Genomic DNA, 24,809 nt, shown 5'->3' on the forward strand with positions numbered 1-24,809 from the left:
CATGATAATGATGAATTGAAATGGAGAGTAGGGATCCTGAATGGTATGTTTGTACAGCTGTGTGAGAAGAAGGGAGTGGAGTTTGTAAATGTGTGAGATTCGTTTGAGGGAAAGGTAGAAATTTATAAAAGTGACAGGTTGCATTTAACTGGATTTAGTGTCAATCAGTTACACTTGCTGCAAGGAGGAGCAATGAGTGTGAGCAAGAAAGCAGAGGAAGTAAGAAGTGAAGCAAAAGTTCAGGAGAGAGGAACTGGTGTGATTGAAGCGGTTGTAAATGAGAATAGTAGTACTGGGAGTGATAATGAAGAATGAGAATGCAAGATGGGGAGGGGAAGGGAGACACAGTATAAGGAGAGTGGATGTTGGAAGTAGTAGTAAATATGTGTATGAGGATGGTCAGTATGGAATTGGAATGGCTTGGGATGTATAGGGTGTAGTTGAGTCTGAAGAGATAGGTAGAAAAAGTGGTGATAAAGGCAGTTGGGAATAGTTAGGTGTGGGGAAATCACAACCTACAAGTGGCATGAGCAGGATTTGTTATAGACCTGAAAGCAAATTCCTGTGTTTATTTACAAATGCCAGAAGCATCAGAAATAAAGGAAATAAAATGATTTTGTTGATTGAGTTTATTTGCCCAAAAATTGTTGGAATAAGTGAAACATGGTTAGATAAGGATGATATCCTTATGTGAATAGAAAGGGAAGGGTGGGATGTTTTTTTCATGAGGAAGGACAAGAAGGGATGGGGTTGCTGGCAAATTATGTCTGCACAAAGTGGAGACGCAAGATGTAAATAGTAGCAATGGTTTTTGAGTCAGTATGGTTGTGAGGTGGAGGTTGACAGGAAGAGGTGTTTAGGTGGATGCTGCTATAGGCCAGGGAATGTGGAGAGTGATAATGAAGAAATGTATAAGCAACTTGGATTACTAAACAAGGGAATGATTTTAAATGAATCTTAAGTTCTTGAGAGAGAGACATGTATCTTAAGCAGTATGTAAAGGTTGAAAGTTTATTTCATTTGGCTGTATAAATTAAAGATGCCAGGCAATTATATTCTTGGTTTAATCCTTTATCCAAGTGTAATTAAACAAAGTTTGTGCTTGAAGTATCTTCTCTACTTATATATAGAGGCCAGTGACATCTCATCAATTGCCTTAGTATCCCATAATGCAAAGCAGACACTTTTGGAGAGATACCTCTCCACAAAATACACTGAGTAATCTATAAGATCACTCTAAATCTCACTAGGTGACCCTAAAGGATCACTACTAAACTCATCACTTTTGACCTGAATCACTCCAGGACAAGAAACTCAGATGTTGGCTCCACTCAGTAACAGGCAAGGTCCTATTGCAAGGCAGTCTCTCTGCTCCACAAGAAGTGAGCAAGCCCAAAGGCAAACATTATTAAATTTCATCACTGGGAGCCAGACCCAGAGTGGGATACAAAGGTTAAAGTAATGCAGAAATCATATATTTCCCATATACAATTAGTAAAAAGGTGTATCTCCTTATAATTAAATTACTCTGGATCATAAGTAGATGTAAAAATTTTTTCACTTCGTTATATTATAAATTAAAGATGCCAAGAAATTATATTCTTGGTTTAATCCTTTATCCAAGTGTAAGCAAACAAAGTTTTGTGCATGAAGTATCTTTACAACTGGACTACTTGTATATAGAGACCAATGACTTCACATCAGTTGCCTTTATGGGATACTAAAGCAATTGATGTGAAGTTATTGGTCTCTATGTCCACGCGGTTAGCCTAGTGGCTGTGTGCTTCACAACCATATGACTGGGGAAGGAGTGTCTCAGGTTCGATTCCCGTTCAAGACGTGAGGAATTTGAGGATCTTCCTCAGCCATAGCCAAGTTAGCCGGTCGTGGGCACAGGTAGTAGGGATTTTTCCACCAATTTATCTGGCGTTTTTCATCCTGCAAGCAGGCAAACCGGCCCCGTGAACACACATGGATCTACAGCCCATAAATACTTAACCTCCCATGGGGGGGACTCAACTCGCCCCAATAGGGACGGAGAAAAAAAAAAGAGGAAACTCCATACGAATAAATAAATAAATAAATTGGTCACTATATATAAGTTATCCTGTCGTGAAGATACTTCATGTGCATATGAGCATTGAGAGTTCTGATCTGATCATTTCATCATAGGATGTGATTTTGAGTGGGGGTTTCACATTTCATATGCCTAGTCACAACCCAAATGGTTACCTGGATTATGGCTAGGCATATGAAGACTTCTGTAAATAAAGGATATATGTGGGTACAGGGTTGGTAGTAATGAAAAGCTTAAGAGACAGCTTGGAACTATAGCATCCTTCCATGCTATAGTTCCGTGCATGAGAATTAACTAAAAGATATTTAACAACATTGATGTGTGAATGTATTTCCAAAGGTCAAAAGACTGAATAAAGTAGGCGTCAGATGAAGGGATTAAGCATAAAATTTGGAAGAAGAGGATACTGTACTTTGACTCAATTGCATGAGGAGTATTAATAGCAGGCCAGGAAGGTTAGCATGAACAGCAAAACTACACTAGAAGCAGAAAGCACATCAGTCCAAGAAAACCCTAGAGTTTTTCAGCTGTGTGTGTCAAGTAGAAGAAGGAATGATTATGGTGAAATGATGTTAATGGATGAAAATGGTAGAATGGGAACTGCTGCAGAAGACATAGTGGAGTTATTTAGTGAACAATATATAAGGGTGCTTCATCCTGATGAGGATGAAATCATGAGAAACTGAAGTATAGAGGAAATAAGAGAAGATAGCATAATTGTGAGTGAACAGGAGGTATATGAAAAAATAAACTTGATATCAAATCAATAAGGCAATAAGACTTGATGACATATCATGTGTTTTAAGGGAATGTTCCAGTCAGTAGCCTGGAATATTCAATATGAAATAGCCTGAAATTTGGCAGTATCATTGGTATGCATGTTTAATAAGAGTCTTACAACAGCACAGGTCCCAAGAGAGTGAAAATAAGTTTATAACTGTTCCACTCCATAAGCCAATCTGTATATCTGGAGTTGTGGGTAAGGTATTGACGAAATTAGTGACAACTAGGATACAGAAATGGGTTGATAGCAAACACATACTGACAATCACAGTATTCTCTGTGATTATCAGCATGAGTTTGTTAAAGAAAGATCATGTTTTACATGGCAGTCAGTCTCAAGTAGAGTAATGTGAGCAAATATGAGAATGGGGAACTGGACAATGAGACTTATTTGTGCCTATGGTCCCACAGAAGGTTCTACTAAGGTAGAAGTGGAGGAATATTGTGAGGCTTTAGAAAAAGCAACTGACACAATGAAAAAGGAAAAGTTGGTCCTTGTTGGGGATCTAAATAGCAGAGTAGGAAATGATTGTCAGACATACAAAAATATTTTGGGAAAATTTGGAGAAAAGAGCAAAGCTAATAATAATGGCAAATATCTGTTGGATTTCTGCTCAGGACATGGACTGGTTATTACTAACACCATGTTCCAACATAAAAATGTGCACAAATTCACATGGAGAGAAGAGGCTAGGAATAAGAAAAGTCTCTTTGACTATGTTATTGTTGATAATGTTTTTCTCCCTGGTGCAGGACACCAAGAGTGTACAGAGGATTTGAAATTGGAAGTGATCACTATTTAGTCTTGAGCAGGATAAAATTGAATTTCATATTGAAAAGAATAACATGTAAGAAGGTTTTAAAGCGAATAAAAGTTGAGCAGCTCTCAGATGTGAACTGTAGACTAAAATACAGAAAGATTATTGAAAAGAAAATGAAAGAGTTTGAGAACAGGAATCAAACCTTGGAGATTCAGTGGCAAACTCTGAAGAAAACATTGATTTATTCTGCCAGAGAGGCATGTGGTGAGGTTGTGTGCAAGGATAAAAAAATCAGAACTCCCTGGTGGACACAGGAAGTTAAAGAGGCAGTGAAGGAAAAGAAGAAAGCATATCAAAAGTTCCTGGCAAATAAGTCAGCTTTTACTATTACAGAATACAGAGACAAATGTAAGAAAGCTAAACAGTGTGAAAACTAGCTAAACAAAAGTCATGGGAGGACTTTGGCAAGAATATAGAAAATAAATATCAAGAAGGTGGCAAAATATTCTGGAGGTTGTTGAAGAAGCTCAGGAATGAAGGAAAGAGTGTGCTGTAAAAGGAGTTAGAGATGATAAAGGTGACATGAAAACGGGAGAAAAAGATATCCTTGAAGTATGGAGTAATTACTTTGAAAAACTGCTAAATGAAACAAGCAGTGATGACAGCACAGTGATAAAAAACACTGACCAAAGTCCTCCCATGACTTTTGTTTCTAACTACTGACTTACAAATCAAATAAAGACTAAGTATTGCTTGATATAATGTCCCATTGACACCATATAACTGCAGCGTATTGAATAGCTTCTCTCTTGGCACCTTGTCATATGCCTTTTCCAAATCGACAAAACTTAAATACAGATCTTTGTTATATTCTCATGCTTTCTCGACTATTTGTCGTAAAGTGAAGATCTGATCCTGACAGCCTCTATTTGGCCTGAATCCAGCTTGTTCTTCACCAAGCTTTTCTTCCACAATTCTTCTCAACCGTTTCTCAAGTATACTTGCATAGATCTTGCCAGGAACACTCAGTAGGGAAATATTTCTGTAATTCTCACATTCAGTTTTATTTCCCTACTGAGTGTTCCTGGCAAGATCTATGCAAGTATACTTGAGAAACGGTTGAGAAGAATTGTGGAAGAAAAGCTTGGTGAAGAACAAGCTGGATTCAGGCCAAATAGAGGCTCTCAGGATCAGATCTTCACTTTACGACAAATAGTCGAGAAAGCATGGGAATATAACAAAGATCTGTATTTAAGTTTTGTCGATTTGGAAAAGGCATATGACAAGGTGCCAAGAGAGAAGCTATTCAATACGCTGCAGTTATATGGTGTCAATGGGACATTATATCAAGCAATACTTAGTCTTTATTTGATTTGTAAGTCAGCAGTTAGAATTGAAGGAGGCAAAGGAAGATGGTTTAATGTTAAATCTGATGTGAGACAAGGATGTACATTATCCCCTCTGTTATTCATTATCTATATGGATCACATTATGAAGGAAAGTGGTATTAAACCTGATATCAAAATTGGAGATGTTAATGTCAGCTCTTTGCTTTATGCAGATGATGTTATACTTCTAAATAAATCCGCTACAAGTCTGCAAGATTCTCTGACTAAATTGAATAACTGTTATAATAGATATGGTATGAAGGTCAGCAATAAAAAGACAAAGACAATGAAAATAGGCAGAATCATTGAAAATGTCAACTGTGTTGTGAATGGAGAACCTGTGGAACAAGTAAAACATTTCAGCTACTTAGGCACGATTTTTACTGAAGATGGTAAATTAAATATAGAAATAGACAACAGAATCAGCAAAGCTGGTATGGTGGGAAGTCAATTGAATAAATTCATATGGAATAAGAGAGAAATTAGTCGGAACACTAAATTAGCTGTATACAAGACAGTGTTCAAACCAGTTTTAACTTATGGATCTGAGAGCAGGGTCAGAAGTAAAACACTTGACCAAAGACTAGAGACTGCAGATATGAGAGTCCTGAGAAAGATTAGAGGCATGAACAGATGGCATTAATGGCAATATCATATTAAAAATGAGGATATTAGGAAAGAACTTGACATTGGCAGCATCCAGGAATGCATTAGCAGAGCTAATCTCAGGTGGTATGGTCACTTAAATAGAATGGGAGAGGAAAGATTAGCAAAACAAGTGTTCTCTGCCAGGTTGGCAGGAAAACGACCCAGAGGAAGACCAAGATATAGGTGGATTGATATGGTACAAAGTGCCTAAGACGATAGAAATATAAGATCTGATAATGTTGGAGTCTTGACAAGTAATAGACTGATTTGGAGGAAAATTGTAGATAGGAAGTTAGTAATGATGTAATTTTTTCATGTAGTACTGTCATATACTGTACACCCCTTGAGGGTACATGGCAGGAATTTGATGATGATGATGATGATGACTTATGTACTATAATGAGGTCACAAATGTATTGGACAAGGGAGATGCATATACAGTGCTGTACTTTGATTTTGCAGAAGCTTTTGATAGACTGCCACACAACAAACTGTTAAATAAATTGAAATGGATGGGTTTGGATAAGACTAGTGAGTTTGATTGGCAGTCATATATCAGAAAGTTGTATTTGGAGATACAGTATCTCAAAAGAGGAAAGTCACTAGTGGTGTGCCATATTGTATAGTATTGGAGCCATTGTTGTTCAGTTTATATATTAATTGCATTGGGATGGGTTTAACTGATGATGCAAAAGGAGGACTTGAATATATTGTATGAATGGGCAGGTAAATGGAACCATCGGTTCAATATTTCAAAGTGTAAGGTTTTGAAATCCGGTAAGCAATGATGGGATGCAAAGTATACACTTGGTGGAGAAACTTTAGAGGGGATAAGAGATCTGGGAGTGGTGGTGGTGGTGGTGGACAAGGACCTGAAATTCAAGGGACACATTGAAGTTATCACATCAAATAATGGCAATGATGTGGAGAAACTTGATGTGTAGAAATAAAGAGGTTATGGTTCCATTACTCAAATTTTGATTGAGTCCACCCACAGTACAAAATATACTGTAGGCTTGCAAATAACCTTTCATGGGTGGAAGTAACATAAAAAAAACAAAAAAATAAAAAAAAACATATATATATATATATATATATATATATATTAAAAAATATCAACAGTGGCCAAATCCCAGATTGTGAGGTTGTTCGCTGTGTCTTGTGAGACAGTTTTGGTTTTTATTGTGTTTATCATAAAAGACAAAATTTCATGATACATCAGGAGTTTGGTGGGGGGGGGGTTCCTCTGGAAAGTTCTGATAAACATCTAGAACAAAAACGATATTAAGCAACTGGTATGTTCTTTCTTGTAGTTATATGAGTTGTAGAGTTACCTTCATAACTCTACTATTAGTAGAGTTATGAAGGTAACTTATATTCTTATATCCTTGTTTGGTCTTTCTTGTGTTATGTCGGTTGCTTTAATATAATTTTTGTTCTAGGTTTTTATCAGAACTTTCCAGATCCCCTCCTTGTATATAATATTTTTCACAGGCATATAAATTATTGTTATTATTATTATCAACAGACCTCTATGGAGTCAAGACTCATCATGGGAGGTCCGCTCTCACATGTACAGCTCATTGTACCTCGACTTAAATGCATTCACTGTTCCTGCACTCACCACACTCTCAGGCAATGCATTCCAATCACCTAACACTCTCCATGCAAAAAATCTACTCTTCACCCCCTTGCTCACATCCATCTTATACAGCTTGCAGGGATGGCCTCTCATTCTTGACCTGTCTCCAGATATTCTATGAAAAATTTCATCCACGTTAATCTGTTAATTATCCGTTACCAACTTATACATCTCAATCATGTCTCCCTTCTTCCTTTTATCCTGTAATTTGCATTCTCTCAATCTATCCTCATATTCCACATTCCAGAGACCAAAACCCAACTTAGTCAATCATCTCAACCCTCTCCAACATCTCATCATCCTTTGAAAACCTGGCGACCAAATCTGTGCACAGTAATCCATATGCACCGTGATCAAAGTCTTCTACAATGGAATCAAAACATCCTTACTTCTATATGTCAGTGTTCTTTGCATCATTCCTATAATCTATTGTGTTCTCACAATTTTAGCAAAATGTCCACAAAATTTCAAGTCTCTATCCACCACAACCCCAAAATCCTTCATGTCTTGCACTTCCTCCAAAATATCTCTACCAATCCTATACTCTGCATCCCATCTTTGCTTCCCAAATTTTATAACCTTACACTTTGCAACATTAAAATGACATCCCCCAAACACTTGCCCTTTCAGACCCTATTTAGGTCCTCTTGCAAAGCTACAACATTTGCTCTCCTTCTCATAACTTCTCCCACAAATATCACCATTTAAGCCCTTTCTAATGTCATTTACATAGAAATTAAACAACAATACCCCCAAAACAGATCCCTGGATCATGCCACTAGTGACTTTCCTCTTCTGGGATGTCACTCTCCCACATACACAACCTTTTCGATACTTATCAGATAGGACAACCAATCTTCAATACAATGCACTAATCTGCTATCCAATCCCGTCTGTTCCAATTTAACTACTAGTTTGTCATGGAGTAATCGATTGAAAGCCTTTGCAGAATCTAAATGTACTACTGTATATGCCTCCCCTGTGTCCAATGTATTCGTCACCTTGTTATAATAAGTAAGCAGATTGCTAAAACACGACCACAACCCCCCGTCACAATAAAGATTGTGACGGGGAGGGGGGTTGTGGTTTACTGGTTTTAGTATTTTACCACCACCCCTTCCCCTGTCACAATAAAGATTACTCTAAATCAATCACTATTCCTTACATCCAGGACACCTCTGAAAAAATAACCAAAATCCTAAAAAAATATGACCTGAGCTCTTGTTACAAACCATATCGAAAATTGGCATCCCTTATCCGCTCCACAAAAGACCAACCACTCCCCCTAGACCTACCTGGTGTTTACCAGGTCCCTTGCAGCTGTAAGCTGTCCTATTTTGACCAAACAGGCAGGACAGCGAATATCAGAATTTCAGGACACAAGGACTACATCCGGTTTCACCAGTACAGCCACTCAGGGCTTGCAGACAGTGCTCTGGATACTTGCCACAGAATACATTGGAAGAAAGCCACAGTAATACACTGCAGCAAGTTTTAATTTGAAAGACTATTCATATAATCAGCCTCAGCCCTAAAAAACGTGCCAAACCTCAACAAATTTGGATGCATGAGACTGCCCCAAATTTGGGAGACGTACATCATGAGAACATCAGCCCAATGGCCAAGAATACCTAATATAGCCTGCTAGGGGGACACCATCAGGACTTTAGGAAAAAGTCCTGATGGTAGTCTTGTCTCTCTTTGACCTCATTTGCTGTATTAGTGCCTGCGTGCACGTGTCTTAGTCTTAAGTTCCCATGAAGATGGCAATGTGACGCTGCTGAAATATAGGAAGTATATATTAAAGTTTATTTTAATTTATATTCCAGTTTACATTGTGAATTCCTTAAGTAATTTAATAATCATCGATATAGTAGACAGCCTTATATTTCTGCACTCCAAAATGCAACACCTTGCACTTATTAATTTCAAACATTTCATGCATTTTTTAATATATTTTCATACCATATTTATTACATTCGTTATTCAATTTAATCAAGGAATCTTGCAGACTTATACTTGGTTTATTTGGAAGTATCACACAATCTGCATAAAGAGCTGAGATTACCATCTCCAATTTTGATTTAATACCATCAGGTTTAATACCACTTTCCTTCATAATGTGATCCATATGCAGTAGCAAACAATTTAATCCAAACACATTTTAAAGAAAAATTTTAATTTTACAAGAAAATAAGTACCAAAATTAAACTCCAACTTTATCTAATAATTTATGTGTGCTCTTCTGTTCCTAATAAGTTCATTAATTTGCTTAGGCATGGATTCTACCAACGTAGAACACATTTTTCTTATTTCTGCATCTAAAATGCATACAGTGAAATCTTGGATTGCGAGTAACTTGGTCTGCAAGTGTTTCGCAAGATGAGCAAAAATTTTTAATAAATTTTAACTTGATAAACGAGCGACGCTTGCAATATGAGTACTGTATTACCTATATGCTTTGTCTGCCGAGCATCACGTGATCACAAGCTGCTCGGGATTGTGGGTAATCGTCTCGCATGCGTGGTCTCAGTCAGCATACCTCATTCGTATTGCCAACATTCGTGCTAGCGTTGTGACCACGTGTGTGTGCGTAAAGCATTTTTTATTTTGTGTCCAAATGTAGTGACTGTTCTTTATTAACTGCACTACGACAATGGCCCCAATGAAGAAAAGGGTTGAAAAGGAAAGCGATAAGAAGAAGGAGATGATTACGGTGGAAGTTAACAAGGAAATCATCGGGAAGCACGAACAAGGTATGCAAGTGGCCGCCATCGCAAGATTTTATAAGAAGTCTAGGGAGGTGTGCAAAATGTGGGAAACAGTGCAAAATTTTGTAGAAAAGCACCACCTGAGTAAGGCTGTGGCAGTGCGAGCGATGAATCTGTTTAACGACAATGCAATGTCATATTTCCGTGAAATCCTCAAAAGGAGGCAAAAGCAAGTGTCATTGGATAGGTTCCTTGTTAAAGTCGCACAAAAAGAAATAGCGTCAACAGATAGCAGTGATTCCATTAGTGACAATGAAAGTCATCCTACCCAATACAATTATTGTAATATGTAATTGTAATGTAATTAATAAATTCGATTACTTTATGTATTTTGTATTAATCATTTTTATATGAATATTTTTGAGTTTTGGAACGAATCATCTGAGTTTCTATTATTTCTTATGGGGAAATTCGCTTTGATATACGAGTGCTTTGGATTACGAGCACGTTTCCGGAATGAATTATGCTCACAAACCAAGGTACCACCTTACTTTTATAATGGATTGTATTGAGTTATTCTTTGTATCACAATTTAATTTTCCAAGTCTCTATTTCACTATCACTTTCACTTTTTTTTTTTGAAGTGTAGCATGGAGTGAGATCCTGTTGGAAGATGAGCTTTTTTTTTTTTTTTAGATCTGTGGAACCACTCTTTTCTTCAATATTTTTATGTATTAGTCACTTTTCATCATACTGTCAACAGGTGTAAGTGATCATGGACCATCATATGTAAAACAACCTCAGAACATCGTTTTAGCTGGATATTTAGGAGCTTGTTGAAGGTGGGTGGGAGAAGTCTTCTCAGCTGCTGATTTGCAAACATAGGATACTTACTCTCCTTGGACAAAGAAATGGCTCTCATCTCTTTTTTCTGCATAGCCTTCATCAACAGATGTTTCTTTTTTGGTCTGTGGACAGTCCTCCCTGCTTCCAGCCTTCGACAGACTGTCATGTCAGAAACAGTAATCCCACTAGCTATTAAGTCTATTTATTTATACTGCAGACAACCTTGGATTCATTTTGCTTTTTCCTAACTAGTAAACGATCTTGAGTAAGTGTAGTTTTCCTTTTTTACCCACATTTTCCTTTTATGTCAGGAGAAAAAATACAAGTGATGTGGAGGTTTTGGTTGCTATAAGAATCTTGAGTTTTTTTAAAGGTAAAAAAGACAGTTTTACGTTGTACTCATAGAACAATGCAACCACCTTGTCTGTGACATTCTTGATGTAAGGCAGCATGATTGAAATCTTGTTTAAGTAAGGGAATTGCAAGAGACATATTAAGAATTTTGCTGATCATCTTGGGTTCAAAACCATTAAGTGAGGTTCTTTTTCAGGTAGTGCAGCTTTTTATTCCTTTTAATTGACATGCTTGATATATTGTATGCCCTGTCTTGTAAAGTTTTAATTATGCCTATCTTTTGTAATGGATGGTGGTGTGAAGTGGCATTTAAAAATCTTCCCATTGTGGTATGTTTTCTGTATATGGAAAAGGATAAATTTTTTTTCCCATCTTGGTTTACTTTGACAAGGATATCAATGAATGGTTACAAATTAGAAATCAGAATAAAAATGGTAATGATAAATTCATTACTGTATGCATGTTGGAACATTGCTAGTTGTGTAAAACTTTTTATACCAGTACTCCTGATGATTTAAGTTTTATGGCTTGTCAGGTTTTAATTGCTTATTTTTATTAAATGCTTTATTTACATCATAATGTGGTCTCAATACCAAAAACTGCCCACAGAACTGCTAAACCACAGAAAGTTACATTTTCATCAATGTGCATCTTTGTCGCATACCTGATTTAACATCGCAGAATCTTCCTGTACCTCCTGCAATTCTAACAGCTGACTTACAGCTGAAATAGAGACTATTATTGCTCACTATAATGCCCCATTTACACTGTATAACTGTAGCATTTTGAACAGCTTTCCTTTTGACACCTTGTCATATGCCTTTTCCAGATCTTTGAAACCTAAATATAAATCCTTTCTACATTCTCAAGGTTTCTCAACTATTGTCCTAAAGTGAAAATCATCTGAGTCTGACAACCGTTGTTTGGCCTGAATCCAGCTTATTCTTCACCAAGCTTCCCTTCCACAATTTTTCTGACCTGTTTCTCAGGTCAGAAAATCTTGTGCTTGCATAAATCTAACCAGGAATACTCAGTAGGGAAATACCGTTTGTAATTCTGACATTCAGTTTTATTTCCTATTTTATAGATGGGTACTATGAAGGTTCTACTCTAATTGTCTGGAATTCAACCGTCTACCCAGGCCTTCTGAATTATGTAGTGCAGCCAATGTAAAACTTTTATATCTCCATATTTGAACATTTCTGGTCAAATTTCATCTGCTCCAGCTGCCTTTCCACAGTTGAGGTTTTTGATGGCTTTTTCTACTTCAGGTATGGATATGTATTCATCATTGCATTCCTGTTGGGAGTTTTCTATCATCATGTTGGTGCTTCTTGTTTTATTTAGCAATCTTTTTAAAGTAATTACTCCAGACATCGAGAATATCTTTATCTTCACTTTTCAAATCACCTTTATTATCTCTGATTCCTTTTACACTACTCTTTCTTTCTTTTCTAAGCTTTTTCAGCAGCTCCCAGAATATTTTGCCATCTTCCTGATATTTATTTTCTATGTTCTTATAGCACACACACAGATTCGAGACCCTTCAACACTTCTGCGCATGTCAACAGAAGGAGAATCCATTCCTATAATAGGGTAATCGATCCGTATTGTGGGATGAGTTGTTTATTATTACATGTCGGAAAATTAACTTCTCTTTTATGATCATTATAGTTAACTATGTTGCTTGTATAACAGTTGGAAAATTTTACCTATAAAGCACGTGATTTCGCATGTTGGTGACCAGTTCGTACGTCCTTCATTTCTTTCTCCCCTTCAGCATGAATTGACTATTCTTGGCAAGTCTCCAAGCGAAGATCTCTAAAGTGGGCATACTATACCAGTCTCCATGACGTTTGTTTAGTTATTTTTATACACTGCTTAGCTTTCTTACATTTTCCTCTGTATTCTCTAAGAGCACAAGCTAACTTACTCCAGGAACTTTCAATGTGCTTTCTCCTCATTGAATACTATAGATACTCCTTTTCCCTGATTGTTACTGCCTGAATATCTTTTTGTATTTGTTGCTTAGAAAGTTTATGTTTTGGGCTTCTTTATTTCAGTCAAGCTTATTATGTCGATCTGGTACTTATCTAGTTCTTCTGCTATTTCAATTTCTTTTCCATTGATACTTCTTATGTTAATAGTGCCAATCTTGAACTCTGCTGATGTTGAGTTGGATTATGTTCTGTATTCGATAAAATCTTGTTTATTACTATTTTTTTATTGTCTTGTGTAAAGGTGTAATAAATTGTCTTGCCTGGTTAACCGGTAGTTATGACAGTTTTTACCGAATTAGAGGTAACTGAAAAATTCACTAATTTGCAATTCCCAACCCTCCTTTACCACATCTTTATATAATTTCTATGGATGCCTCTTGTTTCTCCTCTCTCACCCTCTACTCCTTTTATAATCTCTTCTGTATTAATCTGATAAAATCCCATCTAACTTAAATGTCTCTATAATATCATATCATGCCACCTCTTTGCAGTCTACAAAACTTTGCAATTCATTTAACCTCTCTCTATGAACCAGCTTTCTGATATTGTCCTTATATTGCCTTTGTCACTTTTCTTTGAACCACCTCCAATGTTTCCAGAGGAAAAATTATGCAGTGTGACTGCTCTAATTATTCTGTTTGTGTTGTGCTTTTACAATGGCTGCATTACATGGTCCAGAGTTCAGCATAAATTAATTTTTTTTGTATTTACATCTATGATTAATTCCATTTAACAGAGTTGAATTAGTTCTGAAATGCTCACATTAATTAATTTCATATGTTTAAAATATTTTAATCAAGCATCTTTAACAAAGGCTTTATTTAGCTGATGAATGAAAATTTACAGCCTGCTGTCTGATTTTAATGTAGATTATAATGCAGTCCTATAACTTTCTCATCATGGCTGAGTTTTTTTTTTTTTTTGCTGATGTATTTCTAATTTCATCATATTAGCAAAGAAATTGAATATCCGTTTTTCAATGTATGGAGTCTGTTAATTGTTTGTAGCCAGCTAGAATAGTCACTCTAGTAAATACAGATTGCCTTAATAATTCTGAATCTAAAAAAAAAAATTGAAAAACACTTCAATTTTTTTTTAACTGTGGTCACTTATTTATTCATTTGTTTCTCTGTCTGTCTGTCTGATTGACGGACTGGACTGGACTGGACTGAGTGAGTGAGTGAGTGAGTGATGCCCTCATAGCCTTTTTGTACTGAAAGATTTTCTTTGAAAACTTAATTACTATTTTTCCAATGGGACAAAGCTAAAGGTTCTTAGCATCTTTCTTCAAGCCAGACTGAATAAAACTTGACGGTTCTATGAATCAATGATAATTATACTAACTTTTCTAGATTTGGGATAACATTTTTTAAATTGATAATTTTTGAAACAATTGAATATTATTGCAAATAGTTTTTTACTAATAATGCATATTTCAGAATCGATACTAGTGTGTCAGAATTGTCAAACTCATCAATATAAATAATTTTTTGTGCTCTGCCACAAAATTATACTATATATAGATATAGGGTTGTGCCATGTTTATTATTATCATCATCATCATCATCTGACCTCCATGGAGTCAGACTCATCATGAGAGGTTCACACTATTGCACACAGTGCTCATCCAACCATGCCTTAAACTGATTCGATGTGTCCAATTCACATCGCATGTCGCCAGCCTTTGCATGTCAACCTGATAACAACCTGACTAGCTTATATGTCTTAATCATACCCTCCCTTCCTCCCATTTATGAGGCTTTGTAACTTACATTCTCTCAATCTCTCCTTATACTTCACATTCCAAAGACCACTGACCATCTTTGTGAATCTTTTATGGATTATTCTGCCCAGATTTGGTCAGAGGGTTTCCATGGTGACAAGGATATGTTTTGAAAAGATCCATCACTCCTAGATCTCACATATCCTCTACTTCCTTTAAAATTTCCCCACCATGTGTATACTTTGCAACATTGAACTGATAGTTCCATTTACCTACCCATTCATGCAATTTATTCAAGTCCTCCTGTAAGTCCATAACATCCTCTTGACTCTGCATTGCTCTCCCCAATTTTGTACCATCAGCAAACAGCTGCATATCACTAATTAAACCATCCCAGTACCATTTACATACAAATTGAACAACAATGGTCCCAAAACTGACCCTTGCAGTACACCAATAGTGATCTTTATTATTAAAAGACCATTAAAATTATATATTAGTTACCATAATTATTAAAGTGTACAGTTAAAAACCCAATATCCTTCAAGGCATAAAATATAACCCAAAGCTTGATTTGAGTTTGTGATCTCTGATTTTGATAATACATGTTGTTATATTCTTATGTACATATAACTGCCTTTATTATTCTAGTTAATAGAACCATGTCGTCATAGTAGATGGACATATGCTGAACTTCAACAGTTTCTTGATGTCTATGCTGATGCTGCTAACCAAACTGATGTCTTCAAATGGTATGCAAATAGTTTGGCCATATTTGGGTAACTGGTTATGTAATTTGTTTTAGCTAACATTTTACCTGTTTAGAAATGTTTTTTATTTGTTGTTTTTGCTACTTGTGGAATTCCATACTTTCTCTCTTTCTTTCTTCTTCTTCCCCACCTCCTCTTGTAGCAACATCATTAAAGGGCTGTTATCACTATAATTATTTTATTTTGCATTTTTTCAATTTATTTTATTATTAGTATATATGATCTCCATGGAAGAATTGTTAATGACTAGTATGTATTATGACATCCCAACTCCTACCTCATTTGGTATTATCAACTCCTATGACTGGAAAGACCTGGGTTCATATCCTAGGACAGAAGAATCTTCATAAGGATTTCTTTTTTTCTTTTGTTTCTTTCATTTTTTTTATCTTGTTCAGAAATCTTGGTCTAGAGACCAAACATGAAACTTTTCACACCACTTCAAGCCTTCAGCTGAGCAGTGGTCTCACACCAGTGATAAAATTCATCTACTGCCATAAGAGAGTCACATACATCCATGCCTATGGCAGGATTTGAACCTGCAGCTTTACTAGTGGAGCACTCGATATTTAATGCTCTTCTGTTTATATTATTTATACTCTTAATTTACATTTACATTACTTAATTTACTCTTAATTTATACATCAGTGATATAATAAATGATTTAATGGGAAATGTTCCAGCTATTTGCTGATGATGCAAAGCTAGCAAGGGCAATAATCAATGAAGATGATGTTAGAGGTCTTGCAGAATAACTTAAATAAACTGGCAGTATGAGCAAAGGTAAATGGCTGCCAGTTTAACATTGCCTAGTGTAAGATAATGCACTTTGGAATGAAGAGATTACAAGCTGTGTACTATACTGATGGAAATAAACTATATAAAATGGATGAGGCCAGTGATTTCAGAGTTATTGCGGATAGGAGTTGAAGTTTAGAGGACATATTTAGTTTTGAGCAGGTTAAACTTGAATATTGTTCTTATTATGATTATTACTAATACTACAGTCTTAGTTGTGAGTGGCTGTCAGTCACTCACAGCCAAGCAGGGATTATCAGGATCAGATTTTCACTTTAAGACAGACGGTAGACATATCGTGAGAATATAACAGGGATCAGTATTTAAGTTTTGCAAATCTGGAAAGGGCATATCCTACGGAGGTAGCAGTCTTTTTTCTCCTGGAAACTCTGGGTTTTCATCCTGCATACAGACAAATCGGCCCTTTAGAACACACACAATTTACAGACAAAAATACAAGGTGATGGTTGGCAGTGGATGACGTTGATGTGGGCAATTGGTAGTAGAGGTTCAGTGTAGTAGTGGAGACGGAGTGTTGTATAGTGGGTGTCCTCTCATGATGAGTCTTCGGACTCCTTGAAGGTGTCACGAAAAATAATAATAATATGAAAAGGTGCCAAGAGAAAAGCTCTTCAAATAGTAAAGTTATGTGTAAAGGGGTTATTATATCAAGCAATACATAGTCTATATTTGATTTATTAGTTAACTTGTAGAATTGGAAGTAGGTTTGAGAGAAAATGTAAAAAAAAAGTCATTTGTCACAGAGGGCACTCATGTGTGCATGCACACCCACACTACCTCCACTGTTATTTATCATCTCTATGTATAACATTATGAAGGAAAGTGATAGTCACATTAATCAAAATTAGAGATGGCCATTAATTTCCAGTTTTGATATTAGTTATTCAATTTAAGTGAGGAATCCTGGAGATTTGTAATGGATTGCCTTTGTGCAGATGATGTTATACTCTTAAATAAATTGATAGATGTCTACAGGATTCTTAACTTATATTGGATAACTGTTTTAACAGTTTGGTATAAAAATCAGCAATTAATAAAAAATGGACAGAAAATAATTAGAACATCAAAAACATCAGCTGAATCCTGAATGGGGAGCCGTAGAACATGCAAAACACTTCAGCTGTTTATTCATAATTTTTAGTGAAGATGACAAATTAAAAATAGAAATAGAGAACAGAATTCACAAACCTGTCTGATAGGCAATCAACTGAATAAATTTATATGAATTAAGAGAATAATTTGTCAAAACACTAAAGTAGCTGTATTCAAGACAGTGTTCAAAGCAGTTTTAACCTGTGGATTTGAGAGCTGGATTAGAAATGAAACAGTTGATCAAACAGTAGAGACCAGACCACAAATACGAGAGTTCTGAGAAAAATTAGGAGAGTAAACAGGTGACATAAATTCCAAAATCATATAAAAATGACGATATAGGTTAGGAAGTGTCTTGACATTGCTAGCATCAAGAATGTGTGAGCAGAGCTGATCTCTGCTGATATGGTCACTTAAACATAATGGGGAAGGTTAGCCAAACAGGTCTTTTGCTAGCCATTGCTAGCCACCAATGAAAAAAATCATTTTTGGCTAGCCACATGCAGTTCTTTGACATATAATGTGTGTCTTGCAAAAATATTTTGGGCTCTGAGCCCAAAATATTCTGAGCCCTTTTTGCTTCACAATTAATATGACAGGTAAATAAAAAATTTTCAAGTTTTATAATTATCCACCTAGTATAAACTGAGAGTCCACTGCATTAAAATCTAAGTTAAATGTTCATAGTGAGTAAATATATTTAAGAATTTAACAGGTAATTTTAATGCTACATTTGAGTCAGGGATTAAAGAAAGTTTGGATCAACTAGGATTACAGAGGAATTGTGCTGGAGAATCAGTAATTGTACAAGCCATTGCTGACAATGTTAGATTTAGTGGATGTGGCTTGCGATTGTGTGATTATGATGTGTGTGGCTGTGTTGTGGGCAATGAAATTAACAGTATCCATGTGTTGAGGCTTAAGTGCTGTGAAGAATTCATGTTGGAGGTTTAATGGAATATTATCATCACTGAGAAAGGATTAAAAACAATTTTAATAGTTCCAATATTTCGTCTCCGTCACAGAGACATCTTCAGGGATTACAAAAAATCTTTTGTAACAACACACACACAAATATAATACAATAGTGAGTGAAACTAAAGTCCTATCTAAGTGGTGCACCTAGATTTTAATGCAGTGGCCTAGGATATAAAGAGGGATCTCTGATAATTAATGTTTCCCAAATTTTGGGAAGTTTAATACAACTGTATTTGTTTAAATTCGGTTGATTCCTGAGTGCAGATGCAGATTCAAAGAAAAGTCTTTCTTTTTTGAATTTACTATGGTGGAGCATGGTGGTTTTTTTCCAGGAGATTCTGTGGGTTGTATCCAAAACATGGTCTGCAAGGCCAGATTGACCATAATCGTGATTGCAGATGTATGACTTGTGTTCTTCTAACCGGATTGTTGTGCCTGTTTGTCCAAAATAAGCCAGTTTACAGGCACAAGGTACTCTATATACTCCAGGCACTGAGAGAGGAGGCAGCTGGTCTTTGATGGAATGGATAAGGATAGCAAGTTTATGGTGGGGCTGTATGTTGTACAGCTTTTAAGGTTGTACTTTTTTAATGATCTGGCTATTTTTTCTGATGTACTACAGATATAAGGTATGGTGATGGCATTTCTGAAAAGGTGGTTGGGGAATAGGGAAGGACGTGATTATTTTTTTAATTCTGTAGTCACTGTAGCCATTGGAAAGGAAGGTGTCATGTATGTGTTTGAGTTCGGTTGAAAGGGCAGTTTCACTGTAACAAAGATTGTGAGCTCTATTGGTAAGAGTTTTAATAATGCCATATTGCAGAGAGGGGTGGTGTTGGGAGAGTTTGTTAATGTATCTGCCTCTATGAGTAAGTTTTCTATATACAGAGAAAGAAATGTTACCATTAGGAAGGTGTATTACTAAGGTGTCTAGGAAGGGTAAACAATTGTTATTTTCCTTTTCCATCGTAAACTGGATTCTTGGATGTAGACTATTGAGGTGACTGAGGAAGGAATCTAATGTGTCTGGGCCATGAGACCAAATAGAGAACACATCATCTACATATCTTAGCCAGATAGAAGGTTTTAGAGAGGAAGAGTCTATGGCTTGTTTTTCAAAATTTTCCATGTAAAAATCGGTGAGGGGGCGGGGGGGGGGGGACCCATGGCAGTTCCCTCTATCTGTTTGTAGATTTTGTTCTTCCAAGAAAAATAACCAGAGTAGATGGCAAAGGAAAAGAGCTCTAAGATATCAAAAGGAAAAACGTTTTTTAAGCGTGTTAAGGTGTCAATTAGGGAAATATTGGTAAACAATGAGATGATGTCAAAGCTGACCAATATGGCTGTATTGTTTAAAGTAAGATTTTCAATTAAGTTTTTAAAGTGGGTAGAGTTTTTTACATGAGATGTGGTAAGACCAGTGAGAGGGGGGGGGTCAAAGAGTTAGCTAGCTGCTTTGACAATTTGTAGCAAGGAGCATTGGTGGCATCTACTATAGGTCTTAGGGGAGAATTAGGTTTGTGGATTTTCGGTAAACCGTATATATGGGGGGGGATTGAGAACAGAATGGAGTGAGTTTTTTTTTGTAATGTCAGTAGGCTAGCACGTTTGTATATCCTGAGGGCTTTATTTGAATTAAATTCGGTTTTAAGTCTAACACAGTTAGAAATAACTCTTGAGCCTCGCCATCTTTTTAAAAAGGCCAGCCGATTTAATTACCCGCTTTAAAAACTTAATTGAAAATCTTACTTTAAATAATAAGGATCTATTGTGGATCCATTGGAGCATATTATTACTTTTCTTGAAAAAAATAAAAGATTCTGTCCTTAACTGGAAAATAATGAATGGATGCGAGATATAATGTTCCTTGCTGATATAATGAATCATCTACAAACTCTCAGCTTGGCACTCCACGGAAGGAATAAGATTTTTTCTGATCTTACTCAAACAATTTTCAGCTTTTAGAATAAAATAAGAGTATTTCAAAGAGGTATATTGTCAAGAAACTTCAATTACTTTCCCAATCTCAAAAGAAGAAGAAAATACATTCCCTGATATTGAAGATATTGAAATAAAAGACCACAAACTGGAGGAATAAAAAGGGCTGCTTAATAATTTCTTAGACAGGTTTGAGGACCTGCAGAAGTGAAGACCTGCTTCACCTTTCTTGTAAATCCATTTATGGTTGATGCGATCAGTGGTGGTTGTCCAGTTCTCACACCTCTGGTTACAGAATCATCTGCTATGGGAATAGAACTAATAGAATTATAGGAGGACCTGGGTCTAAAGATGATCCATAAATCCAGTCTACAATTGACAGCAAGTTCCAGAAATTAATATCCTGAACTGAAGACAACCAGTGTGCAACTCATCTGAAAAAAACAACACAACATACACCTATGAATCACTGTACTCTGTAATGAAATTTGTGAAGTTGAAGCATCATGCAATCCTTACAAATCAACACTTGTTAGAGCTAATTCATACATCCTTCTTCACAACATATCAACCAGATTTTCAACTCATAGCCAAAATGAGGACTCACAAGACCTCTACTAGCAGTAAATAGTGTGATAATTGTATCAATGTCTGTTTGTGTCATGAAAATATTATAATACTATAATTTTGTAAGGTAGTATCTGATTAAAATATCTCTGATTTTATAGTTTACATATTTTCCTTCGTTATTTGACCAGATGTTTACTAAGACAAATAAATATCATTAAAAATATCTGTTTTTACCCTATCATTTTTTGGCAGTCTCATTTAATGTTAATGAAATGCAAATTTGCATGTTTTTCTTAGATCTTTCCATAGTTCATTGCTATATTAAATATGCTTATTATAGTTAAAACAATGATCAGTCAGGATTTTGAAAACATTTGGTGTGTGTGTGCATGCATGCTTTGTGATTTTTGAAACTAATACAAATTAACAATTTAAAAACTACATACATGAATTAATAGTATTACATACAAGTATTTTTTAATATTTATATAAAATGTTTGTAATAAAATGTGCATGTAACTATAAAAATGTGTGTAATATTTGTTCATGTATTGCGGGTCTAAAACATTTGATGCTTATCGTATTTTTCTCTTACGTTAAGCAAGTTTGACCACCCCTGCTCTATTTGGTACAACTTTTACCCTGTTGTTCTTCCATCTCTCACATTCATGTGGCACTGTGGTGACATCACTTAAAGATAAAGCTGATATCTTGGCATTGGTCTTCTCTTCCAACTCGTGTAGTTGACCAAGTAAAATTACTGTCAACTTTACCACAAACAGGCCACTAGATACCAATAAGATCATCAACAACCAACTTTTCTCTATTTTGGGGCCTACAGATTAATTAATGAACACCAATATAGATTTTGTTCTTCTTTTACTGTAGCTGATCTTGTCAACTTTGCTCTCCTTTGGATACAAGTAATTGGATAATCTGGCAAAAATCATGTAATTATTCTTGACATTTTCAGTTATTGTATGTCAGAGAGGTCTTCCTAAATTACCATCTTATGATACACTCATGCTTGTTGGACACATGACATCATTTCTGAATTCGCTGATGTCATGTATTGCTGCTGTTAACATGACATTATCATACTTGACAGTCATTTTGATTAAATAATTGTGAGCTGTCAGTTGTTGAAATTTCTGAATAATCACACACACACCAAGGGAAACATGTGGATGAAAGACTAGTCCTAATTAGATGGGGTGTCCTCTGTGGATACCTGTTAGTGGTCTAGAATGTAAACTGGGATCTTGAAGTATTAGTATTTCCAATATTTTGGGATGTTTAATGCAACCATATTTATTCAAATTATGCTCATTTCTGAGAGCAGCTGCAGATTCCAAAAATAGTCTTTCTCTTCTAAATTTACTACAGTGGAGTATGGTGGTCTTTTTCCAGTTGATTATATGAGCTGTATCTAAAGCATGGTCCACGAGCAAGGCCCGATTGAACATAGTCATGACTGCAGACATATTTTTTGTGTTCTTTCATGTGGATGTTGGCTGATCTTCCTATCTGTCCATAGCAGGAACAGGACACTTTATATACTCCAGGCACAGAAAGAGGAGGGAACTGATCTCTAAGAACATATAAAGGTAGGAAGCGTTTGGTGGGACTTGAAAGCCATGCAGAGATTGTATTTCTTAAGACTAACTATTTTTTCTGAAGTGCCTCTCACATAGGGGATGACGACAGCATTACTAAAATCTTTCTGAAGAGAAGATCAAGGATTGCGGGAAGTATTGGTTATTTTTTTTTATATTGTGGGAACTGTACCCATTAGATAAGAAGGAGTGGTGTATTTGAAGTAAAGGTTATAACTTTTGTTCCAGTGAGTCCTCCCTTACAGCAGAATTTAATCAAATCAGCAACAAAATTTATCAGGTCCATTACAAAGCCCTAGCTATGTTCAGAAATCATGTTTCTAATAAAACTTTTAACAGGTGAGGGAAATGTGGTTTTTCTTTATCCAAAAGGATAGGTAGAATCATCCTTACATTCAACAGGTGAGTACCCATCATGGAAATGCAAATTTTCTTTATTCAGAAAGTAGGATCATCATCATTACACTCAAAAGTCAAAGATTCTATAAGAGCAGTATTACTTTTCTTTATCCAGAAGAATTGGTGTGATCCTCAAAAGCAACTGAGAAACTTCTTTCAGCAAGATAGCTTTATTAAAACAGCCTCTAAATAACACTTAAAGCAGCTAATTTATGAAACATCAGTTGAAGGGGAGGGGATTTTGACAGTCAACCCCACAAAATCTTAAACACTTTGTAAAGGACAGTATATATGAAATTGGAGCTATAGATTCTGATGGTAGTCTTGTACCAACTAAGAATAACATCATCATTGTGTTTAACATCCCTTAAACCTCCAGCATCAACAACGGTAGACTATTTAGAGAATGTCCAACTTACTCCTGAGCATGTCAAAGGTGGAAAGATGAGAAAGAGATACAAAAAATCAAGAGAAAACAGAACATTTCATATCAGGAGATGAAGGGAAACCCACAATAATATCTATTAGGAAATGTTATAATGAGAAGGTAAGTAAAAAAAAGTAAATAAATAAATAAAATCAATTATTATCCAAGGGGATATTAACACGTATTATACTCCCATCCTTTCACAACTACATTATCTGTAACCATTATGATCTAGTCTGCTTTTCATTAGATTGGATGTCCTCGCTTCTGAAAATGTGCTAAAAATTATATCACTCAACAAGAATCCTTTAAAAAGTTAATCATGCCAAGTACCACTGTTACATTATGAAAAATCGTACGTTCCAACTGAAATAATAGATATCTTTGTATCCATAGAAGAATCCTAAATCATGTATTCTAGACAGATTACAGTTTGATGACATCTTGGATTTTTCCCCTCGGAAGGAATCCACAATTCCCCAAAAACTTAACCATTAGAAGCCATTGGATTCTATCAAAACCACAGATGATATCAAGAGCCTCTTTTAGAATTATACACATGCAGTTGAATTTTGCTTACAGGAGACATATCTGATGAGGATGCTACATTTTGATGTTACTGTTATGCATTAAGGGATGGACTTGCAGACAGAGGAGTTGTCAACCTTCCATCAATGAAATATATTTGCATCTTTATTTGAAAGTGTTTTGAATTTATTTTATTAAATTTAGACATTTGTTTCTAACATTGATAGTTTTGCTATATCAAGTAACCTTATGTATTTTCTTAAAAATCTAACAAAAAGAGTTTTTAGAATATAAAACACTTGTGCTGTTTGCTGACCTTTTTCTCTCTCTCTCTCTCTTTCTCTCTCTCCCACCCTTCCTAGTGAAATGCACCTGTTTCAAGTGTGGGAGCGTTACATGAAAACCATATCCAGCTGTATTTTAAAAATGTACCACCACTAATTGTAAATTTCTTTTATTTATGAAAATAAATGCATTCACATATTGGAAATTGAAAATATTTCTTGATGTTTTTAAACATTCCTATTTATAATTAAAATTAATCACTTTGTACTCCATTTATTTATTTATTTTTATTTTTTTAAGTAGGCAGAAACATTCTTTACTTATTCAAAGCAGTTAGATCCATCAAAGGCATCAGAACACAACAGTTTCTACTCAACAAATTACACCTGCACATTTTGTTTCTGTCCAATTTATGAAGTGTCATTGAAAAAAAAAAAAAAAAGCACAGCAACTA

General features: G+C 35.6%; 1 protein-coding gene across 1 annotated transcript in view; it reads left to right on the top strand.

Moving 5' to 3' along the window:
* The window catches only part of Fibp (acidic fibroblast growth factor intracellular-binding protein), a 177,463-nt gene extending 152,899 nt beyond the window's left edge, over positions 1–24,564 (top strand). Inside the window, exons 8-9 of the mRNA XM_090398908.1 lie at positions 15,585–15,685; positions 24,433–24,564. Coding sequence (XP_090255034.1) covers positions 15,585–15,685; positions 24,433–24,511 — 180 coding nt within the window. The 3' untranslated portion in view covers positions 24,512–24,564. The remainder of the gene's footprint in view (positions 1–15,584; positions 15,686–24,432) is intronic.
* The last annotated feature ends 245 nt before the right edge of the window (positions 24,565–24,809 follow it).

The sequence above is a fragment of the Typopeltis vanoorti genome, chromosome 10 (genome assembly GCF_054136105.1).
Source record: "Typopeltis vanoorti isolate ZY-2024b chromosome 10, IOZ_Tvanoo_1.0, whole genome shotgun sequence".
Taxonomy (NCBI): Eukaryota; Metazoa; Arthropoda; class Arachnida; order Uropygi; family Thelyphonidae; genus Typopeltis; species Typopeltis vanoorti.